The sequence below is a fragment of the Catharus ustulatus genome, unplaced genomic scaffold (assembly GCF_009819885.2).
Source record: "Catharus ustulatus isolate bCatUst1 unplaced genomic scaffold, bCatUst1.pri.v2 scaffold_132_arrow_ctg1, whole genome shotgun sequence".
In the NCBI taxonomy this organism is placed as follows: Eukaryota; Metazoa; Chordata; class Aves; order Passeriformes; family Turdidae; genus Catharus; species Catharus ustulatus.
Genome location: NW_024879478.1, coordinates 1 through 15437, shown reverse-complemented (window position 1 = coordinate 15437; position 15437 = coordinate 1). Strand labels below are relative to the sequence as shown.

The window sequence follows — 15437 nt, the reverse complement described above, 5'->3', positions numbered from 1 at the left end:
AAGAGGCGTGGCCTAGGGCGGGTAAGGCAGTTTGGGGCGGTGCTTAGTGGGAGGGGCGGGGTTTAAACCGGAAGTTGCTCTGAGGGGGCGTGTCTCCAGGCTTGGCTCACCAGCGACTAGGGCGGGATTAAGCGGTAACCTGACCAATCAACGCACGAATCACGCAGATTGGCATCTCCGCTATCCAATCGCAGCGCGGTGCGCTCGGATCGGGGTAAGATGGCGGCACACTGAGGATAACGTGAGAGCTCCGGTCCCGCCGCTCCCCGCTGGTCCCTGGTGCTTTCCCCAGGCAGTTCTGACCGTGCGTTCTCCCCTCAGAGCCTCGGAGATGTCGCTCCGCGCCGTGCTCAGGGCTGCCGCCTCTCTGCCCCGCTACAGTGCGTAAATCACCCGTCCGTCCCAAAACCTGCCGCCTCTCCGAACCCCCTGACCCTTCTCTGTGTCTCCTCCGCAGGTCCGGGGCTGCTCCTCCCGTCGCCGCCGGCCCCTTCTCCATCCGCCGCCATGGCCACGCTGAACCAGATGCACCGGCAGGGCCGCCCCGCGCCCCCTCTCCGCAAACTGGGGCCCACTCTGGGCCGCCCCCAGATCAAGGGCGTGGTGCTGAAGAACCTGATCCGAAAGCCCAAGAAGCCGAACTCGGCGAACCGCCGGTGTGTGCGGGTGCGGCTCAGCACCGGCCGCGAGGTCATCGCCTTCGTGCCCGGCGAGGGCCACAACCTGCAGGAGCACCACATCGTGCTGGTGCAGGGCGGGCGCACCCAGGACCTGCCCGGCGTCAAACTCACTGTGGTGCGGGGGAAGTTCGACTGCGCCCACGTGCAGGCCAAGAAATGAGGGGGGGTCCTGGGAACGCGCCCTGACCCTGGGGTCTCCAGGCAGGAACGCGCTGGCCCCGGGTGTTGTTCGGATTAAAAGTTGGAGGTGATGTGCGTTGTGGTGTGCGGTGGTGGTGGGGGTGTTGGGAGGGGTTTGGGGGTACTGGGAAGGGTCGTGGGGAGACTGGAGGAACTTGGAAGGGGCCTTTGAGGGGTCTTGTGGGCAGTGGGAGGAGGCCTGGGGGCACTGGGAAGCAGCTGGCACGGGGGAGGACTGGGAAGAGTCCGGAGATGGATCTGGGAACTCGGGGGGAGTAGCTCAGGGTACTGGGATGGCCCTGGGGGTCACTGGGATGGTCCTGGGGTCACTGGGATGGCCCTGGGGTCACTGGGATGGTCCTGGGGTCACTGGGATGACCCTGGGGGTCACTGGGATGGCCCTGGGGTCACTGGGATGGCCCTGGGGTCACTGAGATGGTCCTGGGGTCACTGAGAGGACCCCGGGGGTGTCACAGGTCACTGGGGAGGTCACTGGGATGGCCCTGGGGGTCACTGGGATGACCCTGGGGGTCACTGGAGTGGTTCTGGGGGTGTCATGGGGGTCACTGGGTGGGTGTCACTGGGGTCACTGGGGAGGTCACTGGGATGGCCCTGGGGGTCACTGGGATGACCCTGGGGGTCACTGGAGTGGTTCTGGGGGTGTCATGGGGGTCACTGGGTGGGTGTCACTGGGGTCACTGGGGAGGTCACTGGGATGACCCTGGGGGTCACTGGAATGGTTCTGGGGGTATCACTAGGGTCACTGGGTGGGTGTCACTGGGGTCAGTGGGGAGGTCACTCAGATGACCTTGGGGGTCTCGGGGGGGTCACTGGCGGGGTCACTGGCGGGGTCACGGAGGTCACCAAACCCCGAGCGCTGCCGGGATAAGGGAGGGGGCGTGGCCGGACCGCGAGGGGGCGTGGCCAAAGCCGCCCGGGGGAGGTGCCGCTCGCGCGCGCGCCTGGCCCCGCCCCCGGCCCCTCCTCCACGTGACCCGCGCCGGCCGCGCGCCGGTGCCAAGATGGCGGCGCGCCGGGCGCTGCTGGCGGCGGGGCGAGCGGCGGGCGGGCGGCGCGGGGCCGCGGGGGCCGCTCCCGGCCCGGGTCCCGCTCCCGGCGGCGGGGCCGCGGGGGCCGGGCGGAGCCGCCTGTACGAGCACGTGCGGGAGGGGCTGAGCGCGCGGCCGCAGCTCGACGTGACCGCGCTCAGCGAGCGTGAGGTGGAGCAGCGGCGCGGGCCGCTGGGGGGCGCCGCGCTCCGGGAGATCGTGAGTGGCGGGAACGGGGTGGGCGGGGCCTGGGAGAGCGGGGGGCGTGGCTTATCCCGGGGTTTGGGTGTGGCCGGCGCGCCCACCTGAGCCACGCCCACCTGAGCCACGCCCTGCGCACAGGTACGGACGTGGTCGCGGCTGGGGGAGGTCCGGGATGGCATCGCCCGGCTGGAGGCCGAGAAGGGGCGCGTGGCCGAGGGGGTCCGCGAGATCATGGTGAGACCCTCGGGAACGTTCGGGGACCCCCCAGGTCCCCACTGGTGCCCTCTGGTCCGCGCTCAATTCCCCCTGGGACCCCCCTCCCTTTCCCCTCAAATCACTCCAAGGTCCTCCATCGACCCCAGATCCCCTCTCTTCCCCCCAAATCCCCCAGCACGACCTGACTCCTTTTCTCCCCCAGGCGTCCCACGACAAGGCAGAGGCCAAGACGGTAGGAATGGGATTTTGTGGGGGCTCGGGGGACTCCTGGCCTTCTGTGCCCTCACGGTGGCCCTGTGGCAGCTCCCGGAATTGGCGGCGCTGCGGGAGCGGGGCCGGAGCCTCCGGGGGCAGCTCCGGGTGCTCGAGGCTGAGGAATCCGACCTGGAGCAGAGATTTTACCTGGGGGCCCTCCAGCTGCCCAACAGAACACACCCTGCTGTGGTGAGACCCCCAAAACCCCCCCCCAAAATACCCCTGACGCTCCCTCTGGCCTGGGGGGGTTTCCTGCCCCCCCCAACTCCCCCTTGTGCCCCCCCAGCCCGTTGGGGACCAGAGTCAGGCCCGGCTGCTCGAGGTGGTTGGCGAGAAACCAGGTGAGGGATGGGAGGTGTTTTGGGGGTCCTGGGGAGGCTTTTTGTTGTGGGGTGGAGGAGGAGAAGGGTCCTTGGGGGGGAAAGGAAGGGTCTGGGGGCGTTTGGAGGATCTGGGGGTGATGGAGAAGGTGGGGTGGAGGGAGGAAGGATTCAGGGGGGGAAGGAGGGTTGGGGTGGTTTGGAGGGGGCCTCAGGGTTGTGGAGGATTTGGGGGGAAGGTTTGGAGAGTCTGGGGTGACAAAAGTGATGAAGGCTCCCCCTCCCTTTGTCAGAGTTTGATTTCAAGCCAAAGGGACACCTGGAGCTGGGAGAGGGGCTGGACATCATCCGGCAAAGGTGAGCAACACCTGGAGGGGGAGCACAGCTGGAGGGGGAACACAGCTGGAGAGGGAACACACCTGGAGGGGGAGCACAGCTGGAGAGGGAGCACAGCTGGAGAGGGAACACAGCTGGAGGGGGAGCACAGCTGGAGGGGGAGCACAGCTGGAGGGGGAGCACAGCTGGAGAGGGAACACAGCTGGAGAGGGAACACAGCTGGAGGGGGAGCACAGCTGGAGGGGAGCACACCTGGAGGGGGAACACAGCTGGAGGGGGAGCACAGCTGGAGGGGGAGCACAGCTGGAGGGGGAGCACAGCTGGAGAGGGGAGCACACCTGGAGGGGGAACACAGCTGGAGGGGGAGCACAGCTGGAGGGGGAGCACAGCTGGAGAGGGGAGCACACCTGGAGGGGGAACACAGCTGGAGGGGGAACACAGCTGGAGGGGGAGCACAGCTGGAGGGGAGCACAGCTGGAGGGGGAACACAGCTGGAAAGGGAACACAGCTGGAGGGGGAGCACAGCTGGAGAGGGAACACAGCTGGAGGGGGAACACAACTGGAGAGGGAACACAGCTGGAGAGGGAACACAGCTGTCCCACCCCTGTCCCACGTGTCAGGCCATTGCTGGCACCGTCTGTGCGGGGTGGCAGGTGTCCCCAGGTGTCCCCAGGTGTCCCCAGGTGTCCCCAGGTGTCCCACACCCATCCCACACCTGTCCCACGTGTCAGGCCATTGCTCACACCGTCTGTGCGGGGTGGCAGGTGTCCCCGGGTGTCCCCGGGTGTCCCCAGGTGTCCCCAGCTGTCCCCAGGTGTCCCCAGGTGTCCCCAGGTGTCCCCAGGTGTCCCACCCCCCTGTCCCCCCCTGCAGGCGCCTGTCCCACGTGTCGGGCCATCGCTCCTATTACCTGTGCAGGGTGTCCCCAGGTGTCCCCAGGTGTCCCCAGGTGTCCCACCCCCCTGTCCCCCCCTGCAGGCGCCTGTCCCACGTGTCGGGCCATCGCTCCTATTACCTGAGCGGGGCCGGGGCCCTGCTCCAGCACGCCCTCGTCACCTTCACCCTGCGGAAGCTGCTCAGCAAGGTGAGGGGGGGGACCTGGGGGCGTTCAGGGGGGATCTGGGGGATCCTGGGGGGTCTGGGATGGTCTGGGGGGATTCAGGGAGGCTCTGGGGTGGTCTGGAGGGATTTAGGGAGGCTCTGGAGGGATCTGGGGGGATCCAGGGCGGCTCTGGGGTGGACTGGAGGGATCCAGGGAGGCTCTGGGGGGCTCTGGGACGGTCTGGAGGGATCCAGGGACACTCTGGGGTGGCTCTGGGATGGTCTGGAGGGATCTAGGGAGACTCTGGGATGGTCTGGAGGGATCCAGGGACACTCTGGGGTGGCTCTGGGATGGTCTGGAGGGATTCAGGGAGGCTCTGGGATGGCCTGGGGGGGATCCAGGGGCTCTGGGATGGTCTAGAGGGAGTCAGGGAGGCTCTGTGATGGTCTGGACGAATCCAGGGAGGCTCTGGAGGGATCCAGGGAGGCTCTGGGATGGTCTGGAGGGATCCAAGGAGACTCTGGGATGGTCTGGAGGGATCCAGGGAGGCTCTGGAGGGATTCAGGGGGGCTCTGGGATGGTCTGGAGGGATCCAGGGTGGCTCTGGGACGGTCTGGAGGGATCCAGGGAGGCTCTGGGATGGTCTGGAGGGATCCAGGGAGGCTCTGGAATGGCCTGGAGGGATCCAGGGAGGCTCTGGGATGGTCTGGAGGGATCCAGGGAGGCTCTGGGATGGTCTGGAGGAATCCAGGGAGGTTCTGGGGGACTTTGGGACGGTCTGGAGGGATCCAGGGACGCTTTGGGGTGGACTGGAATGGTCTGGAGGGATCCAGGGTGGCTCTGGGATGGTCTGGAGGGATCCAGGGTGGCTCTGGGATGGTCTGGGGGGGATCCAGGGAGGCTCTGGGGTGGACTGGAATCGTCTGGAGGGATCCAGAGAGACTCTGGGATGGTCTGGAGGGATCCAGGGAGGCTCTGGGATGGACTGGAGGGATCCAGGGACACTCTGGCATGGTCTGGAATGGTCTGGAGGGATCCAGGGAGGCTCTGGAATGGTCTGCAGGGATTTAGGGAGGCTCTGGGGGGATCCAGGGAGGCTCTGGAGGGATCCAGGGAGGCTCTGGGGGGATTCAGGGGGGCTCTGGGGGGATCCAGGGAGGCTCTGGGGGATTCAGGGGGGCTCTGGAGGGATCCAGGGAGACTCTGGGATGGTCTGGAGGGATCCAGGGAGGTTCTGGAGGGATCCAGGGAGGCTCTGGGATGGTCTGGAGGGATCCAGGGAGGCTCTGGGATGGTCTGGAGGAATCCAGGGACACTCTGGGGTGGGTCTGGGATGGTCTGGAGGGATCCAGGGACACTGGGGGGCTCTGGAATGGTCTGGAGGGATCCAGGGAGGCTCTGGGATGGTCTGGGGGGGATCCAGGGAGGCTCTGGGATGGCCTGGGGGGGATCCAGGGAGGCTCTGGGATGGTCTGGAGGGATCCAGGGAGGCTCTGGGATGGTCTGGAGGGATCCAGGGAGGCTCTGGAAGGATCCAGGGAGGCTCTGGGGTGGACTGGAATGGTCTGGAGGGATCCAAGGGGGCTCTGGGGGCATTCAGGGGGTCTCGGGGGGCACCCAGGGGGGCTCAGGGTCTCCTGCCATTCCTTCCTCCCAGGGTTTTCTGCCCATGACGGTGCCGGACCTGCTGCGAGGAGCCGTTTTTGTGAGTGACCCCCGAGCCCCCCGAGCCCTGCCTGGCGCCTGTGGGATCCCAGGTGACACCCTGTGCCCCCCAGGAGGGCTGCGGGGTCCAGCCCAGCGCCAACCCCTCCCCAGTTTACAACATCGACCCCGCGCGCTTCGAGGATCTGTGCCTGGCCGGGACCTCGGAGGTGGGAATCGCAGGTGGGAAATTGGGGAAAACGGGGGGAAATTGGGAAAACACAGGGGAGAAATGGAGTGGGGGAGAATGTGGGTGAAAATGGGGAGAACCAGGGGAGAACGTGAGGAAAAGGGTAAATAAAAGGGGGAAGACGGGGGGGAAAGAGAGGCAGCAATAGGGTGAGAACAGGAGAAAAATGAGGAAAAAGCAGAGGAAACCAAGGGGAAAATACAGGAGAAAAAACTGGGGGAAAACCAGCAGGAGGGTGAGAAAAAAAGGGAAGAAAGGCAGGAAACAGGAAAAAACTGGGAGAAAGGGGAGGGGGAAATGGGGAAAAAGCGGAGGGGGGCAGATGGATTTGGGAGTCACCCCATGCCCCCCCCATCCAGGTTATTTCATGGACCACGCTGTGCAGCTGCAGGACCTGCCTGTCAGGTACGATGGGCTGTGTCCCCTCAAAGACCCCCTCCCCTTCTGAAGACCCCACCCCAATTCCCTGGGGGGTCAGGGTGTTTTGGGGGCCCCCCTGACCCGCGTCCCCCCACCAGGGTCGTGTGTTCCAGCACTTGTTACCGCGCTGAGACCGACACGGGCCGGGAGCCCTGGGGGCTCTACCGCGTCCACCAGTTCACCAAGGTACTGGGAACACTGGGAGAGCCCTGGGGAGGGAAAGGCAGGGGGGTCACCCCGTGTGCCCCCCCTGGAAGGTGGAGATGTTTGGGGTGACGGCGGCCGAGCGCGGGACAGAGAGCGAGGAGCTGCTGGAAGAGTTCCTGGGGCTCCAGAAGGAGATTTTCTCGGAGCTGGGGCTGCATTACCGGTGAGGGGGATTTTGGGGGGTCCCCCCTGTCCCTGGGACCCTGAAATCCCTTTTAACTCTCCACCCTGGGCCCCCCAGCATCCTGGACATGCCCACGGAGGAGTTGGGGCTCCCTGCCTACCGCAAGTTCGACATCGAGGCCTGGATGCCCGGACGGGGCAAATTTGGGGAGGTGAGGGGGGGTCTGAGATCCCAATAATTTGTGAAGAATCCGAATAATTTGGGGGAGAATCGAAGCAATTCTGGGAAGACCCCAAAATTTCAGAGATGCTGAGGGTGACTCCCTGTTTATGGCCCCTGCTTTGCTCCCACCTTTGCTGCCAGATCAGGACTCCCATTTTGGGGGGGGGTCCCTGGAGCGGAGGAGGGGGGTGTCTAAACCCTCCTGACCCCTTCCCCCCCAGATTTCCAGCGCTTCCAACTGCACAGACTACCAGAGCCGGCGGCTGAACATCATGTACAGCAGGGAGGGGGGCCAGCTGCGCCACGCCCACACGGTGGGTGACCCCCCAAAATCCCCGGGAGAGCCCCAAAACCCTGGGGGGGGGGGTCCCTGGGCCCCCCTGACCCCGCGTTCCCCCCTCAGGTGAACGGCACCGCCTGCGCCGTGCCCCGGCTGCTCATCGCGCTGCTCGAGTCCAACCAGCTCCCGGTGAGTGTTTTGGGGGGGGGTCCCGCGGGGTTTGGGGGCTCAGGGGGGGCTCACCCCACCCCGTGTCGCCCTCCAGGATGGCCGTGTGCGGGTGCCCCCGGTGCTGCAGCCCCTGGTGGGGCGGGAGGTGCTGGCCCGGCCTCCCGCCCCCCTCCTGCGCTACATCGGCCCCAACCAGCCCGGGGGGGGCCCCTCCAGAACGGGGGGGCCGCCCTGACGTGGGGAGGGGTCCCCACGGAGCTGGGACGTGGCGGGATGGACACGCAGGACGCCGGACACGCAGGGCAGGGGACACGGGGGACAGTGACAGCCCCATCCAGCGTGTCCCCACAGTGACAAACCCCGGGAATAAAACCTGGAAATCCCCCCCTGGTCACAGGTGTGTCCTTTGCCCCGTGGGTGCCCTGGGGACACACAGGTGTCCCCCCAGTGTCACTCGTGTCCCCTCAGTGTCACAGAGGTGTGCATGTTCCCCCCCACAGTCACAGGTGTGTCCTTTGCCCCATGGGTGCCCTGGGGACACGCAGGTGTCCCCTCAGTGTCACACAGCCCCCCCCCACAGTCACAGATGTGTCCTTTGCCCCATGGGTGCCCTGGGGACACGCAGGTGTCCCCCCGGTGTCACTCGTGTCCCCCCCCAACAGTCACAGATGTGTCCTTTGCCCCATGGGTGTCCTGCGGACACGCAGGTGTCCCCCCAGTGTCACTCGTGTCCCCTCAGTGTCACACAGGTGTGCATGTCCCCCCCCACAGTCACAGGTGTGTCCTTTGCCCCGTGGGTGCCCTGGGGACACGCAGGTGTCCCCCCGGTGTCACTCGTGTTCCCCCAGTGTCACTCGTGTCCCCTCAGTGTCACACAGGTGTGTCCTTCACTCCCAACGCAGCCTCCACTTTATTTCCCACTGTCCCCCTGCAGCTTTTGGGGCTCCCCCGGGATGATTTTGGGGAGGGGGGAGGAGGGTGCATCTTCAGGGGGTCCCCCCGGCTGGCAGGAGGCAGGGGGACCTCTGAGTCCATCCAGGGGGCAGCTGGGGGGTCCCTGGGGGCGCTCAGGCCGGGCAGTGCCTGCTGTTGATGATGATGTCGTCGTAGTCGTCCTGGGGAGAGAGAGAGAGAGAGAGGTTTGGGGGGGCTGGAAAAGTTTGGGGGGGCTGGAAAAGTTTGGGGGGGGCTGGAAAAGTTTGGGGGGAGGCGCTTGGAAGGGTTCGGGGACCCTCGCGGGTCATCCTGGGCTACCCCAGGGGACGCTGTGGGGACAGGGGGCTGTGTGGTCACCGACTGACCTCGCTGTCCTCGGCCCCGCCCTCGCTGTCGCTGCTGTCGCTGCTGTCGCTGCTGGGGGGGTCGCGGGCCCCGAAGCGGCGCAGGAGGGGGGGCAGGCGGGGGTCGGGGCGGCGCCGGGCGCTGTACAGGGGGGTGAACCCCGAGAAGGTGCGGGGGTCCGGGCGCGCCCCGCCCCGCAGGAGACACTCGGCCACCTCGGGGCTCTGCGCCTCCACGGCCAAGTGCAGGGGGCTGCGGCCGCAGCTCGGCTCCTGGGGGGCACAGCGGGGGTCAGGGGCGGCCACGAGCCCCCCGGACCCGATTTTGGTTTCTTTTGGGGGGGTTTTTGGGGGCACCCACCGGCCGGTCGGGGTCGGCGCCGGCGCGGAGCAGGAGCTGCACCAGCTCCAGGTCCCGCCGCAGGACAGCCACGTGCAGGGGGGTGTAACCTGTGGGGGGGGGGAAATGGGGGCCGGGGGCGCCCCAAATTCCTGCCTGAGCCCGTGGGACCCCGCCCCACACCATTCCCCTCCGTGTGTCCCCCCCAAACCGTCTGATCCCCCCAAAGGTGTCAATTCCCTGCGTGACGCCCTCGAACTGTGTCCACCCCAAAACCGTGTCCACCCCAAAACTGTGTCCTCATCCGCAAAATCATGGCCCCCCCCGATAAAGCGTGACCCCCCCAAAACCTCGATGAGCCCAAATCCACGTGATTCCCCCAAAACCATCCCCCCTCCCCAAAAAAACCCCTCTGCATCCTCACCGTCGTAGTTGACGCTCTCCAGCTGCGCCCGCCGCTCCTCCTCCTCCTTGCGGGGGTCGCGGGGGCAGTCCCGGCGCTCGGGGCCCCCCAGCAGGGCGCGGGCGCAGGCGGGGTGACCCTCGCGACAGGCCAGGTGCAGCGGGGTGTGCCCGCCGCGCTCCCGCACGGCCACGGCCGCGCCCGCCGCCCGCAGCCGCCGCACGGCCCCGGCGAGCCCCAGCACCACGGCAATGTGCAGGGCGCTCTGCGGGGAGACCGGGCTGAAACCACCCCAAAACCTCCCCAAAAACCCCCCCAGAACCCCCCAAAAACCACCCCCAAACCTCAGCCCCAGCACCACGGCGATGTGCAGGGCGCTCTGCGGGGAGACCGGGCTGAAACCACCCAAAAACCACCCCAAAAACCCCCAAAAACCACCCCAAAACCTCAGCCCCAGCACCACGGCGATGTGCAGGGCGCTCTGCGGGGAGACCGGGCTGAAACCACCCAAAACCCCCAAAAAACCACCCCAAAACCACCCCAGGACCCCCAAAAACCACCCCAAAACCTCAGCCCCAGCACCACGGCGATGTGCAGGGCGCTCTGGGGGGAGACCGGGCTGAAACCACCCCAAAAACCACCCCAAAAACACCCCAAACCCCCCCAACACCACCCCCAAACCTCAGCCCCAGCACCACGGCGATGTGCAGAGCGCTCTGGGGGGAGACCGGGCTGAAACCACCCCAGAACCACCCCAAAACCCCCCCAAAACCACCCCAGGACCCCCCAAAACCACCCCCAAAACCTCAGCCCCAGCACCACGGCGATGTGCAGGGCGCTCTGGGGGGAGACCGGGCTGAAACCACCCCAAAAACCCCCCAAAACCACCCCAGGACCCCCAAAAACCCCCCCAAAACCTCAGCCCCAGCACCACGGCGATGTGCAGCTCTGGGGTCACAACTAGGGGGTCAAACCCCACCCAAAATTCCCCCGTGAACGCCCCCCCCCCCCGGTACCGTTCCACCGCACCGTGTCCCCAAAACCCCAAATTTCCCCCCCAAGCTCCTCATCCACCCCCTCCCGAGCCGCGGGGTGGTCCCGGGATCCCCAGCCCCTCCGGGAGCTCCGGATTTCCGCGCGTTGCGCACCTGGCCCAGGTCGTTCTGCAGGTCCAGGTAGGGCGAGTGCTCCGTGTGCCGCAGGATGGACTCCAGGAATTCCTCGTGCTCGTGGATCACGGCCAGGTGCAGGGCCCTGGGGGGGGGCACGGGCTGGGCGGGGGGGTCCGCACACCCCCAGACCCACCGGGGACTCCCCAAAAAAGGGGGGGACGGGGGTCCCGGGCCGTTCGTGGGGGAGGCGATCGGCGGTGCTGGACGGTACCGAGGGACCCCGGGGGACGGGGGTCCCGGGCCGTTCGCGGGGGAGGCGATTGGCGGTGCTGGACGGTACCGAGGGACCCCGGGGGACGGGGGTCCTGGGCCGTTCGCGGGGGAGGCGATTGGCGGTCCCGGGACGGTACCGAGGGACCCCGCGGGGGTCGCACCGGAACCCCGGGAAGAGGCGCGACCGCGACCCCCCAACCCCAGGGTGTGCGTGGGGGTCCCGCCCGGACCTGGGGGGGGGGGTTCCCTCGCCCCTCCCCGCCCTCACGTGTCGCCGTCCTCGGTGACGAAGCTCAGGACGTGCCGCAGCCAGGCCGCGGGGTCGGCGAGGGGCTCGGGGGGCTCCGCTCCGGGGCTGGCGGGCAGCGGCGGCCCCAGCGGCCCCTCGCCCAGCGAGCCCAGCCCGCTGTCGCACCACTCGTCGCCCTCGGGCCGCTTCGCCTCGCCGGGGGCCGCCGGGGCCGCGGGGGCCGCGGCCGCCATCGCCGGGGCCACCTCAGGCCGCGGCCGCCATCGCGGACCGGGGAATCCCCGCCCGGGCGCGTGCCGGGACCCGTAGTCTGCGCCCGCGCTTCCGGGTGTCTCAGCCAATCAGCTCCCTCCGCCTGGCCGCGCCCACCTCCGCCCGCCAATCGGCGCCGCCGCGGGCGCGCGGGGCACGCCGGGAGTTGTGGTGCGGGGCGGCTGCGCCCATGGCGGACCGGGACAGCGGCGGCGGGGCCGGGCCGGGCCCCGGGGGTGGGGCTGCCTCTCCTCCCGCCCCCGCCGGTGACCCCTCCAGTGTCCCCGCAGCTCCCGGGGCCCCCAAGGAGGAGGCGGAGCAGGACGCCGAGTCTCCGGTAACGCCCCCGGTTCCCCCCCGATCCCCGCCCCGGTGACCGCCCCCGACGCCCCGGTGATCCCCCGCACTGTTCCCCGCAGGTCTCGGACCCCGAGCCGGGCGCTTCGGCCGACGCTGACAGTGGGTCTGGGGGCCCCGGGCTGGGCCTGTGGGGACTCTCGGGGAGCGTTTGGTGTCCCCGGAGTGGCACTTTCGGTGTCCCCTTTGGTGACACTTTGGGGACATCGTGGGGCCTTTGGGGACATTTGGGGGGCTTTGGGGACCCTTTGGAAATCCGTGTTGGGCCTTCGGTGATCCTGAGGGACGTTTGGGACGTTTGGGCGTGTTTCTGGGGCAGGGCGGTTGGGATGGCGCGTTCGGGGACATTTCGGGTTTCTCACGGGATTTTGGGGACATTTCTGGGGCTCTGGGGACTTTCGGGGGCCTTTGGGCACATTTTGGGGGGGGTTTGGGGGTCGCTTTGGCCGCTGTTTGGGGACAGCGGGGTGTCCCCGCAGTGGAGCTGCTGCGGACGCTCCTGTCCCGGACCCTGGGGCTCGGCGGGGACAAACCGGAGCCGGTGCTGGACGAGCTGAGCCTGCGGGGCGTGAGCCGCTTCCTGAAGAGCGAGCGCTGTAGGGACACCGGGAACGGGAATTGGGATGGGAATTGGGAATGGGGAATGGGGATGGGGATGGGAACGGGGATGGGAATGGGGAATGGAATGGGAACGGGGATGGGAATTGGGGATGGGGATGGGAATGGGGATGGGAATTGGGGATGGGGATGGAAACGGGAATGGGGATGGGGATGGGGATGGGGATGGGAATTGGGGATGGGAATGGGGAATGGGAATGGGGAATGGGAATTGGGGATGGGGATGGGGATGGGAATTGGGGATGGGGATGGGGATGGGGATGGGAATGGGGATGGGATGGGAATGGGAATGGGGATGGGAATGGGGATGGGAATGGGGATGGGGATGGGGCCAGGGATGGGGATGGGAATGGGAATGGGATGGGGATGGGGATGGGAACCGGAGAGCGGGGAATGGGGATCCGGGAATGGGAACGGGATGGGAATTGGGGATGGGAATTGGGGATGGGAATGGGGATGGGGATGGGGATGGGGATGGGGACGGGGATGGGGACGGGGATGGGGATGGGGAGGGGGATGGGGATGGGAATTGGGGATGGGAATTGGGGATGGGGATGGGAATTGGGGATGGGGATGGGGATGGGGATGGGGAATGGGGATGGGGAATGGGATGGGAATGGGATGGGGATGGGGATGGGAACCGGAGAGCGGGGAATGGGGATCCGGGAATGGGAACGGGATGGGAATTGGGGATGGGAATTGGGGATGGGAATGGGGATGGGCATGGGGAATGGGGACGGGGATGGGGAATGGGGACGGGGATGGGAATGGGGATGGGGATGGGGAATGGGGATGGGAATGGGAATGGGGATGGGGACGGGGATGGGAATGGGGAATGGGGATGGGATGGGAATGGGAATGGGAATTGGGATGGGGATGAGAATGGGGATGAGTACGGGGATGGGGACGGGGATGGGGATGGGGATGGGAATGGGGCCAGGAATGGGGCCGGGGGAACACCAAGAGCAGGAAGGAAGCAGCGAGAAAATCGGGCATGGAGGGAGGACAACGGGAATGAGAGAAGGAGGGGTGCAGCGGGAATAGAGAGGATTTGGGTGTTCGCAGTGCTGGGGGATGAAAGGGCAGTTTTGGGGTTCTTGAGGGCGAATTTGGGGCTCACTGCTGCGTCCCCCCCCCAGGTAAGAACGTCGTGTGCATGGTGGGCGCTGGCATCTCCACCTGTGAGTGCTCATTTTGGGGGGGCCGGCAGGGCTCAGGGACACCCGGGGTGGGTCCTGAGCCCCCCAACCCCCCCAGCCGCCGGGATCCCGGATTTCCGCTCCCCCGGCACCGGGCTCTACTCCAACCTGCAGAGCTATGACCTCCCCTACCCCGAGGCCATCTTCGAGATCGGTTTCTTCAAGGTACTCATCCCCCTTTCCTCCCCGAATCCTGGGGGGGCCTTGGGTTGTTTTGGGGGCACTCTGAGACCCCTTGACCTCCCTGTGCCCCCCAGAAACACCCAGAGCCGTTTTTCGCCCTTGCCCGTGAGCTCTACCCAGGGCAGTTCAAGGTAAAACGCCCCCAAACCTCCTTCCAACCCACCCCCACTCGGGGGGGGGCCAAGGAAACCTGAAATGACCCCCAAATTCTCCCTAGCCCACGGTGTGTCACTACTTCATGCGGCTGCTGCAGGACAAGGGGCTTTTGCTGCGCTGCTACACCCAGGTGAGCCACGCTCCCCTCCCCTGCAGCTGGTTTGGGGGGTCACGGGGATTTTGGGGACCCCCTGACCCCCCCGTGGCCCCCCCAGAACATCGACACTCTGGAGAGGGTGGCGGGGCTGGACCCGGAGCTGCTGGTGGAGGCTCACGGCACGTTCTTCACGTCCCACTGCCTGCGGCCCTCGTGCCGCCAGCGCTACGGCCTGGCCTGGATGAGGGGTAGGGGGGCTCTGGGGACCCCTGGGGGCCCCTCCTTGTCCCCCCTCCGGTGGGGGTGTCCCCACCTGCTCTGCCACGGGGTGGTAACAGCAGGTTGTTCTCCCCCAGTGCCTCCCAAATATCCCTGTGCCCCCCAAATGTGCTTGTGACCCCTCTGAACCCCTGCCCCTCAAACCTCCTGCCCCTCCATCCCCCTGCCCCTCAATCCCCCCTGCCCCTCAATCCCCCCTGCCCCTCAATCCCCCCTGCCCCTCAATCCCCCTGCCCCTCAATCCCCCCTGCCCCTCAATCCCCCCTGCCCCTCAATCCCCCCTGCCCCTCAATCCCCCCTGCCCCTCAATCCCCCTGCCCCTCAATCCCCCCTGCCCCTCAATCCCCCTGCCCCTCAATCCCCCCTGCCCCTCAATCCCCCCTGCCCCTCAATCCCCCCTGCCCCTCAATCCCCCTGCCCCTCAATCCCCCCTGCCCCTCAATCCCCCTGCCCCTCAATCCCCCTGCCCCTCAATCCCCCCTGCCCCTCAATCCCCCTGTCCCTCAATCCCCCTGTCCCTCAAATCCCCCTGCCCCTCAATCCCCCCTGCCCCTCAATCCCCCCTGCCCCTCAAACCCCTGCCCCTCAATCCCCCCTGCCCCTCAATCCCCCTGTCCCTCAAACCCCCTGCCCCTCAAACCCCCTGCCCCTCAATCCCCCTGTCCCTCCATCCCCCCTGCCCCTCAATCCCCCCTGCCCCTCAATCCCCCCTGCCCCTCAATCCCCCCTGCCCCTCAATCCCCCCTGTCCCTCCATCCCCCTGTCCCTCAATCCCCCCTGCCCCTCAATTCCCCTGCCCCTCAAACCCCCCCTGCCCCTCAATCCCCCCCGCCCCTCAATCCCCCTGCCCCTCAATCCCCCTGCCCCTCAATCCCCCTGCCCCTCAAACCCCCTGCCCCTCAATCCCCCCTGCCCCTCAATCCCCCCTGCCCCTCCATCCCCCTGTCCCTCAATCCCCCCTGTCCCTCAATCCCCCCTGCCCCTCAAACCCCCTGCCCCTCAATCCCCCCTGCCCCTCAATCCCCCCTGCCCCTCCAT

At 67.2% G+C, this 15437-nt stretch overlaps 4 protein-coding genes across 5 annotated transcripts; 3 read left to right on the top strand and 1 right to left on the bottom strand.

Annotated features, from left to right (window-relative positions):
* Positions 1 to 169: 169 nt before the first annotated feature.
* Positions 170 to 931, top strand: MRPS12 (mitochondrial ribosomal protein S12). Of its 2 annotated transcripts, none has more exons than XM_033086761.1 (3): positions 170 to 214; positions 322 to 380; positions 458 to 931. In XM_033086761.1, the coding sequence occupies exons 2-3, from the start codon at positions 332 to 334 to the stop codon at positions 838 to 840; spliced, it is 432 nt and encodes a 143-aa protein (XP_032942652.1). In that variant the 5' UTR covers positions 170 to 214; positions 322 to 331; the 3' UTR covers positions 841 to 931. The 2 variants fall into 2 exon arrangements, with proteins under 2 accessions (XP_032942652.1, XP_032942653.1); XM_033086762.1 differs by having other exon boundaries at positions 201 to 241.
* A 732-nt stretch (positions 932 to 1663) lies between these two features.
* On the top strand, positions 1664 to 7985 carry SARS2 (seryl-tRNA synthetase 2, mitochondrial). Its single transcript, XM_033086757.1, has 16 exons — positions 1664 to 2128; positions 2252 to 2347; positions 2532 to 2561; positions 2633 to 2773; positions 2871 to 2925; positions 3198 to 3261; positions 4219 to 4324; positions 5940 to 5987; positions 6061 to 6169; positions 6536 to 6581; positions 6695 to 6782; positions 6854 to 6966; positions 7045 to 7138; positions 7371 to 7463; positions 7553 to 7618; positions 7695 to 7985. Exons 1-16 carry the CDS (start codon positions 1664 to 1666, stop codon positions 7833 to 7835), a joined length of 1755 nt encoding a protein of 584 aa, XP_032942648.1. The 3' UTR covers positions 7836 to 7985.
* A 501-nt stretch (positions 7986 to 8486) lies between these two features.
* On the bottom strand, positions 8487 to 11491 carry NFKBIB (NFKB inhibitor beta). Its single transcript, XM_033086756.2, has 6 exons — positions 11277 to 11491; positions 10772 to 10877; positions 9645 to 9888; positions 9242 to 9330; positions 8902 to 9153; positions 8487 to 8715 (listed from the first exon to the last, which is right to left on the bottom strand). The coding sequence occupies exons 1-6, from the start codon at positions 11489 to 11491 to the stop codon at positions 8668 to 8670; spliced, it is 954 nt and encodes a 317-aa protein (XP_032942647.1). The 3' UTR covers positions 8487 to 8667.
* Positions 11492 to 11700: 209 nt separating this feature from the next.
* SIRT2 (sirtuin 2) lies at positions 11701 to 14535 on the top strand. Its single transcript, XM_033086755.1, has 8 exons — positions 11701 to 11847; positions 11930 to 11969; positions 12347 to 12463; positions 13625 to 13666; positions 13743 to 13849; positions 13942 to 13998; positions 14085 to 14153; positions 14239 to 14535. The coding sequence occupies exons 1-8, from the start codon at positions 11701 to 11703 to the stop codon at positions 14515 to 14517; spliced, it is 858 nt and encodes a 285-aa protein (XP_032942646.1). The 3' UTR covers positions 14518 to 14535.
* Positions 14536 to 15437: the final 902 nt, after the last annotated feature.

What these genes read in the sequence shown, in the direction of transcription:
- MRPS12 (XM_033086761.1), top strand. Translation starts at nt 332, where the DNA reads ATGTCGCTCCGCGCCGTGCTCAGGGCTGCCGCCTCTCTGCCCCGCTAC. An exon ending in CGCCTCTCTGCCCCGCTACA is followed by an intron (nt 381 to 457) that starts GTGCGTAAATCA and finishes TCTCCTCCGCAG; the next exon opens with GTCCGGGGCTGCTCCTCCCG.
- SARS2 (XM_033086757.1), top strand. Translation starts at nt 1,664, where the DNA reads ATGACCTTGGGGGTCTCGGGGGGGTCACTGGCGGGGTCACTGGCGGGG. An exon ending in AGCTGCGCCACGCCCACACG is followed by an intron (nt 7,464 to 7,552) that starts GTGGGTGACCCC and finishes TTCCCCCCTCAG; the next exon opens with GTGAACGGCACCGCCTGCGC. An exon ending in TCGAGTCCAACCAGCTCCCG is followed by an intron (nt 7,619 to 7,694) that starts GTGAGTGTTTTG and finishes GTCGCCCTCCAG; the next exon opens with GATGGCCGTGTGCGGGTGCC.
- NFKBIB (XM_033086756.2), bottom strand. Translation starts at nt 11,491, where the DNA reads ATGGCGGCCGCGGCCCCCGCGGCCCCGGCGGCCCCCGGCGAGGCGAAG. An exon ending in GTCACCGAGGACGGCGACAC is followed by an intron (nt 10,878 to 11,276) that starts GTGAGGGCGGGG and finishes GCCCCCCCCCAG; the next exon opens with GGCCCTGCACCTGGCCGTGA. An exon ending in GCGCCGACCCCGACCGGCCG is followed by an intron (nt 9,154 to 9,241) that starts GTGGGTGCCCCC and finishes TGTGCCCCCCAG; the next exon opens with GAGCCGAGCTGCGGCCGCAG.
- SIRT2 (XM_033086755.1), top strand. Translation starts at nt 11,701, where the DNA reads ATGGCGGACCGGGACAGCGGCGGCGGGGCCGGGCCGGGCCCCGGGGGT. An exon ending in GGGCGCTGGCATCTCCACCT is followed by an intron (nt 13,667 to 13,742) that starts GTGAGTGCTCAT and finishes CAACCCCCCCAG; the next exon opens with CCGCCGGGATCCCGGATTTC. An exon ending in TCTACCCAGGGCAGTTCAAG is followed by an intron (nt 13,999 to 14,084) that starts GTAAAACGCCCC and finishes AATTCTCCCTAG; the next exon opens with CCCACGGTGTGTCACTACTT.